The sequence below is a fragment of the Ranitomeya variabilis genome, chromosome 6 (genome assembly GCF_051348905.1).
Source record: "Ranitomeya variabilis isolate aRanVar5 chromosome 6, aRanVar5.hap1, whole genome shotgun sequence".
In the NCBI taxonomy this organism is placed as follows: Eukaryota; Metazoa; Chordata; class Amphibia; order Anura; family Dendrobatidae; genus Ranitomeya; species Ranitomeya variabilis.
This window is the reverse complement of record NC_135237.1, coordinates 390367102-390383303: the sequence shown is the minus strand read 5'-3', so window position 1 is coordinate 390383303 and position 16202 is coordinate 390367102. Positions and strand designations below refer to the sequence as shown.

Sequence of the window (16202 nt, the reverse complement as noted above, 5' to 3'; positions counted from 1 at the left end):
AGTCTGGCCAACAGTTAAAAAATATTTTGGGTTCTCATACCAGAACAGTACCTGGACCTGATCCCAGATCCCATTCACCTGAATGGGGGGCCCAAACATTCAGTTTTTGCCACGCTGTCATGTGCATGACAGCACGGCACACACTGTTCCTGATCGGTGGCAAAATCATTACCACCGGTCAGACAGCCACGGTTTCCAAGCTGTCAAATGACAGCGTGAGGGTGCAGCTGTGATCAGAGGTAAAAAGTCACTGGCATCAGCCTGCTGCTGCTAATAACAGTGAGAGCAGGCGGCGGCTGATGGGAGTATTCATCAGCCGGCGCTCTAAATAAATAATATATAAAAAAAACCTATCAGCGGTCAGCTTTAGCAAGATTGGTTATCAAAAATCTACGGGTCCCCATGCGGTTTTCTTAATTTTGTTGAAAAGACCGGGTGTGGGTTACTCCCATTTTTGACAACCAGCTTTGCAAAAGCAGATATCTATTAGCGGTGCCAATTCTGGCGCTTTGCCCGGCTCTTCCCACTTGCCCTGTAGCGGTGGCAAGTGGGTTTCGTATTTGTGGGGTTGATGTCACCTTTGTATTGTCAGCTGACATCAAGCCCATGGCTTAATAATGGAGAGGTGTCTATAAGACACCTCTCCATTACTAATCCTATAGTTATATTGTAAATAAACACACAACAAGTATAAAGTCCTTTATTTGAAATAAAAACAAACCACACTTTTCCTTTCTTATTTAAAAATAAACACAGTTAGGTGAGTATAACACTCATTCCATTGAATCCCTCGTCTCCTGTAATAAAAAAAAAAAAACACTTAAAAACAACAAATATCCCTCTCCTGTCCGACCTTCTATCCCACGACATAATCCATGTCTGGGGATTACTGGTTGGGATAGATGGCCCTGGAAGCCTCGAAGTTGCAGATGTTCCAAATCCCAGCGAGGTAGCAGAAGGGTGAGAAACTGTCATTTGCACCATCTTATGCATTTGCTGGGACTGCACTATAGGTTACTGAAAATTGTTGATCCAATAAATTATTACTGTAGTGTGTGTTACCCTCACCCTGTGTTGTCTGAGTAGAAAGGAAAGGAGCGCAGGTGTTCAGTGGGATGAGCCCTGGTTTATGCAGTCTTTCTAAAGACAGTCAGGCCAGCAGACAAGAGCACCCTCTGATCCTTGTGTCTCCATACAAGGCATCTAATAGGCGGCGTACAGGTAGGACTTTTTCCAGTATTCTATAACTTGTAAGCCAAAATTAATAGTTTAGATAGGCTAAATGTGACAGACATTTTTTTCTCTTGTCACTGCCATAGCGGAATGGTAACTTCCGCACACCATGTGGTATTACCGTACATATAAAGGCTGGGTACCATACATGTTTCCTGCCATTGCACATCTTTCGATATTTTGCCTGGTTAGCTGTTGGTTACATTTATATTGTACATGTTTTGTTTTCTTGAATGTTTTATCTTTTGCAAGTATTTTTCATTACTATTTTAGCAAACAGTTATTGTATTTAGCTCATGTTGGACATCTCCAAATTAATTAGAAAACAGATTTCCCCGCTAGTAGAGAATGTGAGGAGACCAACAGGGGGCCATGGCCATCGGTGCGGAGATTTGGCAAGGGTCCAGTAGGCGACTGTTCTTTTAATTTATGTTTTGTTTCATTTGTACAATAAAATAATGTAGAGGACAACCCTTTTAAGCTGTAAATGAACACATTTTAGTTTTATATTGAACACATTTTCCTACGTAAAATAAAACGTATTCCTTGATCTAGGATTTATTTTCGTTACAGGTGCCACTTGTTCTGCCAAAATGCCGGATCCTTATTTTGTTTTTTTAGGGTGGCGTATAACTTATATATACACTCCATGGCTTTTTTTTTTGTTTTTTTAAATCCATTTAAATTAACTTTCTAAAAGTGATTCTAATGCCAGCGAGTCTAGGAGAAGAAACGTAATAGAATTTGTGCGACCTGCTGATGTATTCTTTCTGCGGAGGACCAAAGTTAATCTATCTGATTATTCTCGGGTGACACCAGGAATAAAAACAAACATCTTGCTTATCTTACCTTGTGCTATAACTGCCAGCTGCTCGGCTGCTGATTTGCGAAGTGCCATGTCCACAGTTTCTGAAGTAAAGATTTCAGCCACTTTTCTGACAGTCTCTGCCTACAGAGTCAATGCACATTGAATACTGATTAAAAAAACCCTGGTACACTGCAATAAAAACACACACCGCTCGGAGCGATAATGGCTAGATGTATTGAACAGCTCATCTCAGTTACATTACACAAAAAACAAACACATATGGACGGTCTGAACACCATAAATTACGTGTTCTTATTTCTGCAGAAAACCAACACCATGCGCTGTACAACCGGGATCTCATATGTTACAATTAACACCAATATTAACCTTGAAAAATGAGGTTTCTTTGTCATCCAGCTTTAAGTCTACTGATCGCTCAGCGATATAAAGACTGACAGCCTTAGATAATACATTCCCTTGGAGCTCGGGGCGCTTGCAGTTCGACTCCTTCTCATTCATTAAATGGACTGATAACCACTTAATGCCCAATGTACGTAGCCTAGAAAAACAAGACAATAAAAAGCATATGAGAAGTGATAATAAAGTGACAATAAAGTGACTTATAAAAGTGGAACAGGTCATTCTAGGCATTTGTCAATGCTTCTATTATACACAACTTTATGACGGCCATAACGTTTTCCTGCAGCGCTCAGCACTTCAGCTGATAATCAGACTTTTCTAGAGCTTCTTTGTCATCAACATCATTACAAAATAGCCATACTAATAATGGTGATGTCTGGATGATAGAAAGGTGGCAAAAAACCCACCCAGCGCACGGTTATTGGGGGTAAACTACACATAGTAGTGCAGCCACAATTCAATAGTCTGTAAATGTCGGCTGCCCAATGGAAACACTAATTGGTAAACCGGACACCATCCCGAGTTAACCTTCTTATTGACGGACACAGATAGCGGTAAGATGATCTCTGCCGTAGGAACCGGAGCACATTGCGAGGAATTCATTAAGGCAAATTAGTGGAGACAAATAAGTCATAAATATTCTCGCATGTTGTTTCTGTGTAAAAATGTGTGAATTTCTACAACTATGTTACTTGAAAAGTAGGTGGGAGATTGGGTACGGTTAGCTATGTTGTCTGTAACTTCCGTAACGGAAATCCTGGGACGCTGATTGGTCGTGGCCAATCAGCGATATTGGGGCAGGATTTAAACACCACTTCACTTTTTACTATTGATGCTGCCTATGCAGCATCAATAGTAAAAACATATGTTAAAAATAATAATAATAAAAAAACAACCATTATATTCTCACCTTCCAGCTTCCGCGGCACCCTTTCCTGCTCCTCGCGATGCTCCGGTCCCAAGAATGCATTGCGGCAATGACTTGAGATCACGTAGCGGTCTCGCGAGATGATGACGTAGAGGTCTCGCGAGACCGCTACATGATCACGGGTTATTGCCACAAAGCATTACTGGGAACGGAGCATCGCGAGGAGCATCGCTAAAGGCCTGTGCTGGATCCGGGGGCCGCCGGAAGGTGAGTATATAACTATTTTTTATTTTCATTGGTTTTTAAACAGGGATATGGTGCCCACACTGCTATATACTACGTGGGCTGTGCTATATACTACATCGCTGTGCTATATACTGCGTGGGCTGTGCTATATACTGCGTGGGCTGTGCTATATACTACATCACTGTGCTATATACTGCGTGGGCTGTGTTATATACTGCGTGGGCTGTGTTACATACTACGTGGGCTGTGTTACACACTGCGTGGGCTGTGTTACATACTGTGTGGGCTGTGTTACATACTGCGTGGGCTGTGTTACATACTACGTGGGCTGTGCTATATACTACATATTTTAGAATACCCCATGTGTTAGAATCGGGCCACCATCTAGTTGATAATAAAAAGATGTTACTTACGTCAGTTTTTTGGAAAACAGAAATCGCACTGCTGCTTTTAACAAAGTGGTTTTAGGCAAAACTCCTTCCCCTCTTTCCGATGTTTCGCACAAAGCCACAATTGAATTGCCTAAAGCTTCTTCTGTGTCGGCGTAACCCTAAAGAATGCAACATCGACAAAATGAAGGTTAGTAGACAGATGTACTCAAAACTCAAATACGGAAAGCTATAACATTTCAGTGAAAACAATGGTTACAAATCATAAGTATTAGCATGGGGGTGACAATCCTGGTGTATCGAAAAGAACAAATATAGGGGGCTCCATGTACGTGTAGACAGGTGCGAGATGTTCCCCTCTGCAGTGGATGCTCCATCAAGAGTTTCGGTCACCATTCTTACACATTTGAGCAGAATGCAGCACCAGGTTTTCTATCAAAATTATGGACTTTTCTGTGAGACAAAACAAACCCCAACTGACATTAATGGGGTTTGTTGGTGTCACGCACATGACAGATCAACACTGCATTGTTCCTTCCAATAAAATGCCTATAGGGGTTTTAGTGTCTCCAGAGAAAACAAATATGTAGACTGTACTGTATGTATGTATGTTATAAAGAATATTTATGGGGGAGCCCTGTCTATCAGCCACTTCTCAGCCAAGGAGCATTGCCCAAAACACTTGTTGATGCTGATTGGTTAAGATGATATATACTCAGCAATACTGTGAAAATTGAATCACAACAACAATGCTCTCGGGATCACAGAATGAGTATAGCTAGGAGAGTATCCAAAATAAAACATAACTTTTACTATATACACAGGTTTATTTGTGTCTTGTTTTTGTCCTGATTTTAATGTTAAAGTGCTCGTGCATACCAGTGCTCAATTTAAAAAATGGTTTGGTCTCACCATTGTAGAGGATATGCTTTCACATGGGGTCCATCAGTTTCTGGAAATGGGAAGGATCTGACAGGGTAATGGCCCCAAGTGTGCCCTTCTATGGACATCCCACCATCCACAAATAATTGAGGTACGCCCCTGGCATGCATCCTCTTCCTGATTGCCCCCCCCCCACGTTTGTACTCACATTTCATTAGGGGTTTAAAATTTGGCGCCATTGCTTTTCACTCTGACCCCCCCTTTTTTTTTTCCCACGTGTCTCTCAAGATGGCCCGCCATTGCTTCAACGTCCGACAGCTCCCCTGGTCGGAGCCAGTGGACTCATTGCGTTCCACCTCGTGGAGCGCACCCGGAAGTAGCCACGCGCTTCATATCCTATACTGAACGCAACATGAAGTGACCGCGTGCATCACTTCTGGTACCGTCGTACCAGCATAGTGCGTCATGCGTTTCAGCAGTGAGACGCAGAGCAAGTCTGTGTTGCAGTTATTCCCAGGACCGGCCCATTATTCTGCTCATTTTTCTACCCGAATATTAACGCTTTATCAGCTTTAACACATAACCCTTATTGGATTTCACCTTTAAAGGTATATATGTTACCTGCATTCAGGAGCCCAATTATAAACCATCAATTGTGGGGTTTATTGTTCATATACAGAATTAGCTTATCTGCCCGCTTACATTCTTCAAATGTCCAGTAAAAGGTGCCCCTGTATATAAATCCCTGGATTTTTTATCCGTAAATAGGGGACCAAGGTTATAATCTTTTAACAGGGCACCAGAACGGATAGGGAATCAATGATCCCTTCCTTGGGATAAATTATCCATTATTGTAGACAGCTATTACTGTTTTCCTTGGCAGTAACCTGTCTACAGTACACCAACAAATCATGTATAAGGAAACCAGAAGTATTCTATTGATAAAATATGGAGTAAAAAGGGGGGAAGAAGGAGGTGGAGGAGGATGAGGAAGGAGGGCGAGGAGATGGTGAGGGACATCAGCCTTGTTGTTGAAATCCCTTATGAGGTTACTAGCTGTTTCCAGCCAGCTAACGCTCGGCATGCTCATTGCTATCTAATTAACGCTGCTAGTGACTAAACTAAAGTAAATAATGACAACATTCAATAGTGCTCACGCAGGTGGTAAATTAACTTAAAATGAAGTTAATAACAATAATAATAATAATAATTATTAAAAATCAGAATAATACTAATACGTTTTATTTACAGTGTAAAATCAAAAGCAAACTGGATTTGTGTGGTAATGTGTGGGGACGCAGCCTCGTGGTAATGTGTGAGGACGGAGCCTCGTGTGGTAATGTGTGAGGACGGAGCCTCGTGTGGTAATGTGTGAGGACGGAGCCTCGTGTGGTAATGTGTGAGGACGGAGCCTCGTGTGGTAATGTGTGAGGACGGAGCCTCGTGTGGTAATGTGTGAGGACGGAGCCTCGTGTGGTAATGTGTGGGGATGGAGCCTCGTGTGGTAATGTGGAGGGACGGAGCCATGTGTGGTAATGTGTGAGGACAGAGCCTCATATGGTAATGTGTGGGAACAGAGACTCGTGTGGTAATGTGGGGGGACGGAGCCTCATGTGGTAATGTGTGGGTACGGAACCTCGTGTGGTAATGTGGGGGGATGTAGCCTCATGTGGTAATGTGTGGGGACGGAGCCTCGTGTGGTAATGTGTGGGGACGGAGCCTCGTGTGGTAATGTGTGAGGACAGAGCCTCATATGGTAATGTGTGGGAACAGAGCCTCGTGTGGTAATGTGTGGGTACGGAGCCTCGTGTGGTAATGTGGGGGGACGTAGCCTCGTGTGGTAATGTGTGGGGACAGAGCCTTGTGTGGTAATGTGGGGGGGCGGGATTATGTGTGGTAATATGGTGGGGGGTGGGATTATGTGTGGTAATGTGGTGGGGGGATTATGTGTGGTAATGTGGTGGGGGCAAGATTGTGTGTGGTAATGTGGTGGGGGGGCGGGATTGTGTGTGGCAATGTGGTGGGGGTGGGATTGTGTGTGGTAATGGGGTGGGGGCGGGATTATGTGTGGTGATGTGGGGGGCGGAGCTACTGTGTAGTGGGCGGGATTAGCGAGTAATCACGATGCCTCATATATATAGATAATTGCATTTCCATCCTATCAAGAGATACCTGGAGGTACCGTAGGGATTACAATAGGGGGCTAGTGTCTTATTAAAAACATCCAAAGTTCAATTGCTCATTCAGTCCCTGGGGGTGGCAGGTGTCCAATCTGAATATCTATTTCGCCCCTTTGAAACAGCATCTTATCATAATTACCCCCTCTAGCTGGAAATGTAACCTTGTCGATGCCCATTAAACGTATTGCTCTCACATCACCTCCATGGCATCCATTCACGTTTGGCAATCGGTGTGTCCCTTTTGTTTCGAATATCCCCAAGGTGTTCTCCCACCCTCCTCCTGAACTCCCTAATCGTTTTACCAATGTATGTAATACCACATACGCATAGTGCCCTGTATATTATCCCCCTAGTTTTGCAGTTGATGAAGTCCCTAATGGTTATCATTTCAGCTCTGTTAGCATTAAGAAATTCCTTCCCCAATTGTATTGATTCACATGACACACAAGATCCACATCTGAAGCATCCATTAGGCTTCCTTGGTAACCAGGTTTCGTTTTTTGGCAAACTAAAGTGACTGTGTACCAGTCGATCCCCAAGAGTCTTACTCCTACTGTAAGTGATTTGTGGATATTCTCCTACAGCCTCTTTAATATCCTCATCCATTCCAAGGATGTTCCAATATTTTATAGGATATTTTTTTAGGATATTTTTAATATGTGGAGCTCCATTGTCATAGGAACATAATCTTATTTTGTCCCTCTCTTTTTTCCTCTCCTGGGGTCTTAGGAGTGCTCCTCTCCTTTGTCTCTGAGCATGGTGGAAAGCCACCCTTAACACCCGGTCAGGGTAACCTCTTGTAATGAACTTCTGCCTTAGATCATCAGCCTTGTCATTAAAATCTTTCTCATTTGAACAATTTTGTCTGAGTCTTAAATATTGGCCCTTAAGTATATCTCTTGTCAGTGGGTAGGGATTATGGCTCTCCAATCTCAACAGTGAGTTCGTTGAAGTTGGTTTCCTATAGATGGTGGAAGAGGAGGAAATACTGGCATGTATGTGGTTAACAATTGCAACTTTCATTTGGAGGTGTTCTTACGACATGACAGAAGCCCTTCAATGTAATTCTAGTGAGGAACAAAAATATAGCAATCAAGACATATATAAGACCTTCCTGCTGTGTAGAGGTGGGCAGACACCTGGATGTTCAGGTCTGGCCGAACAGTTAAAAAAAAAAAAAAAAGTTTGGGTTCGGGTACCAGAACAGATTACTGTGACACTTGTTAACTTGTAAGGTTTGTTGTTCCTTGAAGAGTTGACAAAAAAAAAAAAAATACAAACATTTGTTTAAAATAACAATGCAGTTTATGTGGCCATTTTCTGATTCACAAATGTTTTGATTGATAGAGCTGAGAGCTTGTTTTTTGTATGGCAAGCTGAAGTTTTCATTCATTTTGGGGTCCCTACATTGGTTTGACCGCTTTTTATTGTCTTTCGTACTATTATGCTTTCTGCCGCGAAGACGCTACCAGTGCCACAGTACAACACCCGAGCCATTTATTCACCAGAATATGAAATATTCCATAACGCAATATTCAAGCAGACACAGGGTTTCTACTTTCTTAGCAATAGTAAAACTTAGGAATTCATTATTTTTTTTCAGAAAGTGAACAGATTAATTCTAGGTAAGCCTTACCTGTAAAAGCGGTATGACTGGACAAAGAGCCTCAATAAACTTATTCCAAGATGAAGGGGTCATCACAAGGCGCCCTTGGAGGAAATATGTTAGAACAGCTTTAGCAGCCAAACAAACCTAGAAGAAAAGGAAAGTAACGAGTTTTCTGATGATTTTTTCAGAGTGTGTAAACATTGCAAAACTTTTTAACAAATCAATCTGCTAGAGCAACATATTTACTGATAAACTGAATTCTTTAACCTTATCTATAATTACCAAGTGCAGACCAATCATAATAAACTGGATTGTCTGCTTTGTAACAACAGTAGAAAACATACAAATGAATTCTATATGAAAGAAGGCGTCCTAAGAAAGCAATATCTATCATGGGAACGTGGCGCACTTGACATGGCTGCTCATCATAGAGATATCCAGCTGCACTTTCACCAGACTGTGATCACTGGAAATACAACTATAGTATAAAATATCGCCGGCACCTCATTGTTGGAGTCCTGCAGGCCAAACGTGGTGACTTCATACAGAACTTTAGGACAAAGAAGAAAATTTATGCCACTGCAAATAGAGGACACAGGTTTGGTGACGTTGTGAACTCCTAAAGAATCCTAAAACAACAAAAAGTGAACACATTACAGAGAAATAATCTACATCTGTTATTCAAATAATTTATATAGGTTTGCAACATATCTGTTTGTTATGTACATGAAGGATTAGGCCTCTTTCACACTTCCGGCTTTCATTTTCCGCCACAATGTGTCGTTTTGTGAAAAAACAGATCCAACAAATTTTCTGCTGGATCCGTTTTTTTCTCAGACTTGTATTAGTGACGGATGGCCATCCCTTTCATCTGTCATGCACTGGATCCGTCGTAAAATTGCTGTCCTTTAGGCGGAGACAACCCACATAGAAACGTTTTTTGTGTACATTGGAAAATCGCCCAGCGACGGATCCTGCGCTGTCCGTCATTGGCTATAATGGAAGCCTATGGACGCAGGATCCGTCGCTGTCCGTCAAAAGCAGGAATCCAGCGACGGATGCCGTCTTTTGAAACTGAGCATGCGCGGAAGAATTTCTAGTCAGGGAAATTCTCTATCGCCCTCTCTTTTTACTATTGATGCTGCCTATGCAGCATCAATAGTAAAAAGATATAATGTTAAAAATAATAAAAAATTGTGATATTCTCACCTCCCGATGCTCGCAATGCTCCTGGCAGCTCCCGTTCCCAGAGATGCCTTGCTAAATGACCCGATGACGTAGCAGTGTCGCGAGACCGCTACGTCATCACAGGTCATTGTCTCGCAAGGCATCACTGGGAACGGGAGCTGCCGGGAGCATTGCGAGCATCGGGAAGGCTGTGGGAGCCTCCGGAAGGTAAGAATAGCACGATTTTTTATTTTTTATTATTTTTAACATGGGTTGTGTTGTGTATGCGTTTTCGCAGCGAAAAAACGCGGCAAAGATGCATACAAAACGTGTGCACATAGCCAATTCTGGCAACAACTGCCTCGACGGGTCCGTCAAAAAAACAGACCCAGTGCACCAGATTTTTACAATCGGCACAGGATCCGTCTTTTCAACATTTTGACGGATTGTGACTGATTGTAAAAAACGGAAGTGTGAAAGAGGCCTTAAAGGAACACCAATGTAAAATAATATGGACAACCATAGTTGTTCACAGCCTTGAAATCGTATACTTTATGAAATAGTCATCAAAAATGGTTAAAAATAAATTTTTGATACTTCTTGGAAAAAATCTATTTCTCATAGCCTTCATTGGGGGATACAGGAACTATGGCTTATGTGCTGACACTAAGAATATATATTTTAAAAAAAAGCTGACTCCTCCCCGCAGGCTACACCTGGGCAGCTGACACCCAGCTATTCAGATAGTGAAAAAGATGTAGGAGGAGAAAACCAAGAACCCCTTGTCCCAAACAAAGGAGGGGGCTGTGTGCCCTAATGAATGCCATGGGAAAGATTTTACAGTGAACACCCCAAAAAAAAAAAAACTTTATTTCTTCGTCGCTTCAGTGTGGGATACAGGAACCATGTCCTAAAGCTGTCACTGGGGTAGGAAAACTATTACCATTATTGCAGAAGGAAGAATAGCAACTCCTCAGGTTACTCCTCGAGCAAATGCTGATTGTACTACCCTTCAGATAAGACTTGCATTCCTAGACACAAAGGAAAAAGCTCCACAAATATGGGGGCTAAAAACTAAGTAGCGGCCCTAAGAAGTAAAAGAACAGACGCCTAAAGGTGTAAGACACAAGAGGCTTCAATCCCATGAGGGGAGAGCTATTCCATGGCAAGGGTGCCTTAGCTTAGCCCAATTTTCTGCATTGGCTGATCGAAACCAGAGAATAATGGTAGCCCTAGAGGCAGTCTGACCTATGCCAGAACCAGACAACTGAACGTCCAAACAGATGTGAGACACAACTCTGACTTAGGGTTATGAGAGGCAAAGTACCTAATGGAGGGACAGCAATTTCTTAATTAAGGTAGAAGACTGAACACGCGCTAAGAGAAGGGGGAGACCTGGAAGCCATACCACTGTGTCTCAGAGAAGGACATAGACCGGTGAGAGCCCTCATTGGAGCCACACCTGATGGAAGAGATTGCTAAAGAAAAAAAAAATCATCCTGTCAGAATGCTGAAATGGAGCGATATATCTGATCAGCACAAACAAAGGGGACTGAAAGGCATCCAAGACCAGATGAAGTCCACAGCCCCAGGGGGGCTAATACTGGTCCCGAGTTTGCCCTGCCTAGGCAGGCAGTCCTGACCTTTTGCCTAAAGTCAAGTTCCATTGGACCAGGATAGCCAAGGAAAGAACCTGGCCCTTGGGAGTTAACCCTGGCTCAAGACAGGCATGCAGAATTAAAAATGAAGATGTCAAGAGATGAGCACTGCCGATAGGGTCTCACCTATGAGCAAGACGCTTTCTAAATGTCATAGTAGAGGTGTAATGTCTACGGCCCTTGTTTCCTAATCGTAATCAGGCAAACCTAATCCGAAAGGCACAAAGCCCTGGGAACTGTGGACCAAACAGTTCTGACAATAAATTAAATGACCAAGAATTTGGGAAGAAGAGAAGACTATTGGTTGGGGAAGGTCTATCTGGATATTATGGGTGATGCCCAGGTATATCTGCAATGAAGAAAGGGAGTTGTGGACTTATCTCAAGAATGCTGAGCTTAGCAGGCTTTCAAAATTTTAAACCCAAACTGGAAAAAGAAAAATCAAGCCCCTATAAGAGAGCCCAAGATTCCACTGGAGCGTTGAACCACCTTTTAGGAAACAGAAATAAACACTTGAAATAGATCACTCTGTTTGTAATGACTCTATATACAGGTCCTTCTCAAAAAATTAGCATATAGTGTTAAATTTCATTGTTTACCATAATGTAATGATTACAATTAAACTTTCATATATTATAGATTCATTATCCACCAACTGAAATTTGTCAGGTCTTTTATTGTTTTAATACTGATGATTTTGGCATACAACTCCTGATAACCCAAAAAACCTGTCTCAATAAATTAGCATATTTCACCCGTCCAATCAAATAAAAGTGTTTTTTTAAACACTTAAACAAAAAAACCATCAAATAATAATGTTCAGTTATGCACTCAATACTTGGTCGGGAATCCTTTGGCAGAAATGACTGCTTCAATGCGGCGTGGCATGGAGGCAATCAGCCTGTGACACTGCTGAGATGTTATGGAGGCCCAGGATGCTTCAATAGCGGCCTTAAGCTCATCCAGAGTGTTGGGTCTTGCGTCTCTCAACTTTCTCTTCACAATATCCCACAGATTCTCTATGGGGTTCAGGTCAGGAGAGTTGGCAGGCCAATTGAGCACAGTAATACCATGGTCAGTAAACCATTTACCAGTGGTTTTGGCACTGTGAGCAGGTGCCAGGAAGCATGAAGTGCTCCAAAATCTCCTGATAGCTAGCTGCATTGACCCTGCCCTTGATGAAACACAGTGGACCAACACCAGCAGCTGACATGGCACCCCACACCACTGACTGTGGGTACTTGACACTGGACTTCAGGCATTTTGGCATTTCCTTCTCCCCAGTCTTCCTCCAGACTCTGGCACCTTGATTTCCGAATGACATGCAAAATTTGCTTTCATCAGAAAAAAGTACTTGGGACCACTTAGCAACAGTCCAGTGCTGCTCCTCTGTAGCCCAGGTCAGGCGCTTCTGCCGCTGTTTATGGTTCAAAAGTGGCTTTACCTGGGGAATGCGGCACCTGTAGCCCATTTCCTGCACACGCCTGTGCACGGTGGCTCTGGATGTTTCCACACCAGACTCAGTCCACTGCTTCCTCAGGTTCCCCAAGGTCTGGAATCGGTCCTTCTCCACAATCTTCCTCAGGGTCCGGTCACCTCTTCTCGTTGTACAGCGTTTTCTGCCACATTGTTTCCTTCCAACAGACTTACCATTGAGGTGCCTTGATACAGCACTCTGGGAACAGCCTATTTGTTGAGAAATTTCTTTCTGGGTCTTACCCTCTTGCTTGAGGGTGTCAATGATGGCCTTCTTGACATCTGTCAGGTCGCTAGTCTTACCCATGATGGGGGTTTTGAGTAATGAACCAGGCAGGGAGTTTTTAAAAGCCTCAGGTATCTTTTGCATGTGTTTAGAGTTAATTAGTTGATTCAGAAGATTAGGGTAATAGGTCGTTTAGAGAACCTTTTCTTGATATGCTAATTTATTGAGACAGGTTTTTTGGGTTATCAGGAGTTGTATGCCAAAATCATCAGTATTAAAACAATAAAAGACCTGACAAATTTCAGTTGGTGGATAATGAATCTATAATATATGAAAGTTTAATTGTAATCATTACATTATGGTAAATAATGAAATTTAACACTATATGCTAATTTTTTGAGAAGGACCTGTAATATACGAGTTTCACTTTTTGTATTGAAGAACTGAAATAAATTAACTTTTTGTTATTCTAATTTAGTGAGAAGCACCTGTATATCATGGCTGCAGCTAATGATTAAATGTAGCACTTTATAGTTTTGTCTATTCCATTTTTTTCTAACAGATGCACTTAAACTAAATAACACACATGTGCATAGCTCCCCCAAACAGTTTCGCCTATACAGGAGTCTTCAGGGGGCTAGAGCTATACTGCTTAGAAATAACATCAAGCTAAACTAAACAGCTGTGTGTCAGCACCCATGGGGAAGCCTGTTAGGGAGAAGTCAGCTTATTTTCAAAGGCCTCATTTAAACATCAGTGTTGCATGTATGTGTTGCATTCATTTTTTTCCCCAGATACAACACACACCCATTATAATCTATGGTGCCGTTCCCATATCCATGTTTTTCATGGACAGTGTGTCCATGCAAATCACACGGACACAAGTCCATTTTTTCCAGCAGCACAGACGAGAAGGGCCAATACAAGTCTATTGGTCTGTGAAAAACATGTACAGCACACGGATGGCATCCATATGCTGTCAATTTTTAACGGTGTAAAGTATAGGAGAATTTTTTTAATTTCTTTCTTTATCCATCTGTAAAAAACACTGATGACACACTGAAGGTAAAAACAGACACACGGATGGTAAAAACAGACACGTACCATTTTTTCATGTACGTGTTTAAACATGGAAGTATAAATGAGGCCCAAGAAGTATTTAGTGTCATCATGCAAAGCATTGGTCCTGTGTCCCCAATGAAGCGACAGAGAAAAACTTCACTTTCCAGGTTGTGTCCATTTTGTCGTCCTCTACCATCCCAACATACGGAGTCTCAGAAATGTGGAAAATATGAAAAATACTTTTTATCTGGTCGGGTTAGTACGGAGATCTCATGCTGTTCTGACAACTGACACGGTCACCCCATCCTATCCAATATGCCAAGTACAACTCGCAGTTATCACTGCAGCAATCATTGGGAACTCTTCATGTAAGTCAGCGCCCTTTGCTTGGGCAGAGTTCACATTTCCAATAATCACCCATTTGAAACAGAACAAATTAAAAGTGGAATCAAACAGAAATTTGGTTTCATCCATCTTTATGATAAAAACAAATTTCTAGAAAGCCCCAAGAAAACGTGACCAGCGTCATCTGGTTACACAAAATGTATTAACTAAAGTATTATGTGAAAAGAAAACAATTCTTTGTACCTTGACAATATCCAGACAGCAGTTATAAGCCTCTGCCCTGACTGCAGGGACCCAATTAGACATCATTCGTAAGAGTACTTTCTGACTTTCCTCCAGTAATACAGGGCCACTCTGAGCAGAACTGTAGCTGTTTAATGACAAAAGAAAGCAACAAAGTTCAAAGTGAATAGGTCAACAAATTTCACAATGTAAACTACAAATATTTGTAAACCGTTCTATTAGACCTGATAAGGCTGGTGTACTTATGCTTAAAATATAAGAACGTGCAGTAAAAGGTTTCCCTTTCTAATATTAACAAAATCAATTAAGGAGTCCAGGTCTAGATGAAGACTGGGCTAATGTTTCAGACCGGTTCCTTTTAAGGCCTGCAGAAATGTGAATGCGGTTCTATGATACAAGTCATCAAGGCTGGAGTTTTGTACTCAGCTCTTGACCCAGAGTCTGCCTCTTGATTACAGCCATCTTTCAGGTGCTTGTGCAGAGTCAGAAAATCACTCCAGTTTGGTCTTAGGTACAATTCTGTTATCACTTATGCCTCTTTTGTGGCGTAGAGTATAGTGAATCGGTCAGGTTGCACTCCGCCACACCGCACTCACTAAGCTTTGATAAAGATCATTGCTGCAATCGAAACACGTCGCTCTTTGTTCCGGTGTGCACTATAGGGCGGTCAAGGGGCATTTCATGTTTTAATAGGACTCAATAAATGTGAAGAATTTTAACCCTAAGGAGCTGGAACATCAAGTTTGTTTTCTTTTCATGCATTTACGTCTCATCAGGACAGAGTTCCGTGCACCTTTACTTATAGGTGGGTGAGCTGGCTTTTTTTCTTATGTTTCAAATAAAAAGTCAACTCCAAATCACAAAGAGACAAAAGGGTCAAGAAATATATATGTTTGACTGTTTTTGATGCTCTCCACACAGGACTAAACCTGTTGCTAGGATTTATATCTTAAGCCCCACACACATTAGATTAACATGAAACATTAACAATGTTTGCCAAACCAGTTAATAGGCTAGCATGCAATCCTAAATCATGACGCAAGGTTCATTAGAGGGTTGATATTGACTTGCTACCCCAACAGGTGGCTCTACAGTTCAAGTCTTCTTCCTCTCTGAATAGGATATTTGCATGGACTCCCATAAGAGCATTACATGGCATATAAATCAACTTAAGGAGGCTAGGCATTGACCACAATGAGAAAAGTACCCACCTTAGACACTTTGCCAGAGGTCTGACACCTAACACACCAGACCTCCTGCTTTGCACTAATGAGGGAGAAAACACCAAAAACATGGTGTTTGCAAATGGATTGCCTTGTTTGGCTTTTTATCCTAAGTCATATTACAAGACTGGAGATGGGTGAACTCAAACAGTAAAGTTCGGCGTCCG

General features: G+C 42.0%; 1 protein-coding gene across 2 annotated transcripts in view; it reads right to left on the bottom strand.

Moving 5' to 3' along the window:
- RTTN (rotatin) overlaps positions 1-16202 on the bottom strand; it is a 273895-nt gene that overhangs the window by 161280 nt on the left and 96413 nt on the right. For both annotated transcript variants that reach the window (XM_077270109.1, XM_077270108.1), the window contains exons 16-21: positions 14813-14939; positions 9139-9264; positions 8663-8779; positions 3989-4125; positions 2429-2600; positions 2083-2182 (exon numbers count right to left, since the gene is read on the bottom strand). In XM_077270109.1, the coding sequence (XP_077126224.1) occupies positions 2083-2182; positions 2429-2600; positions 3989-4125; positions 8663-8779; positions 9139-9264; positions 14813-14939 (779 nt within the window). The remainder of the gene's footprint in view (positions 1-2082; positions 2183-2428; positions 2601-3988; positions 4126-8662; positions 8780-9138; positions 9265-14812; positions 14940-16202) is intronic.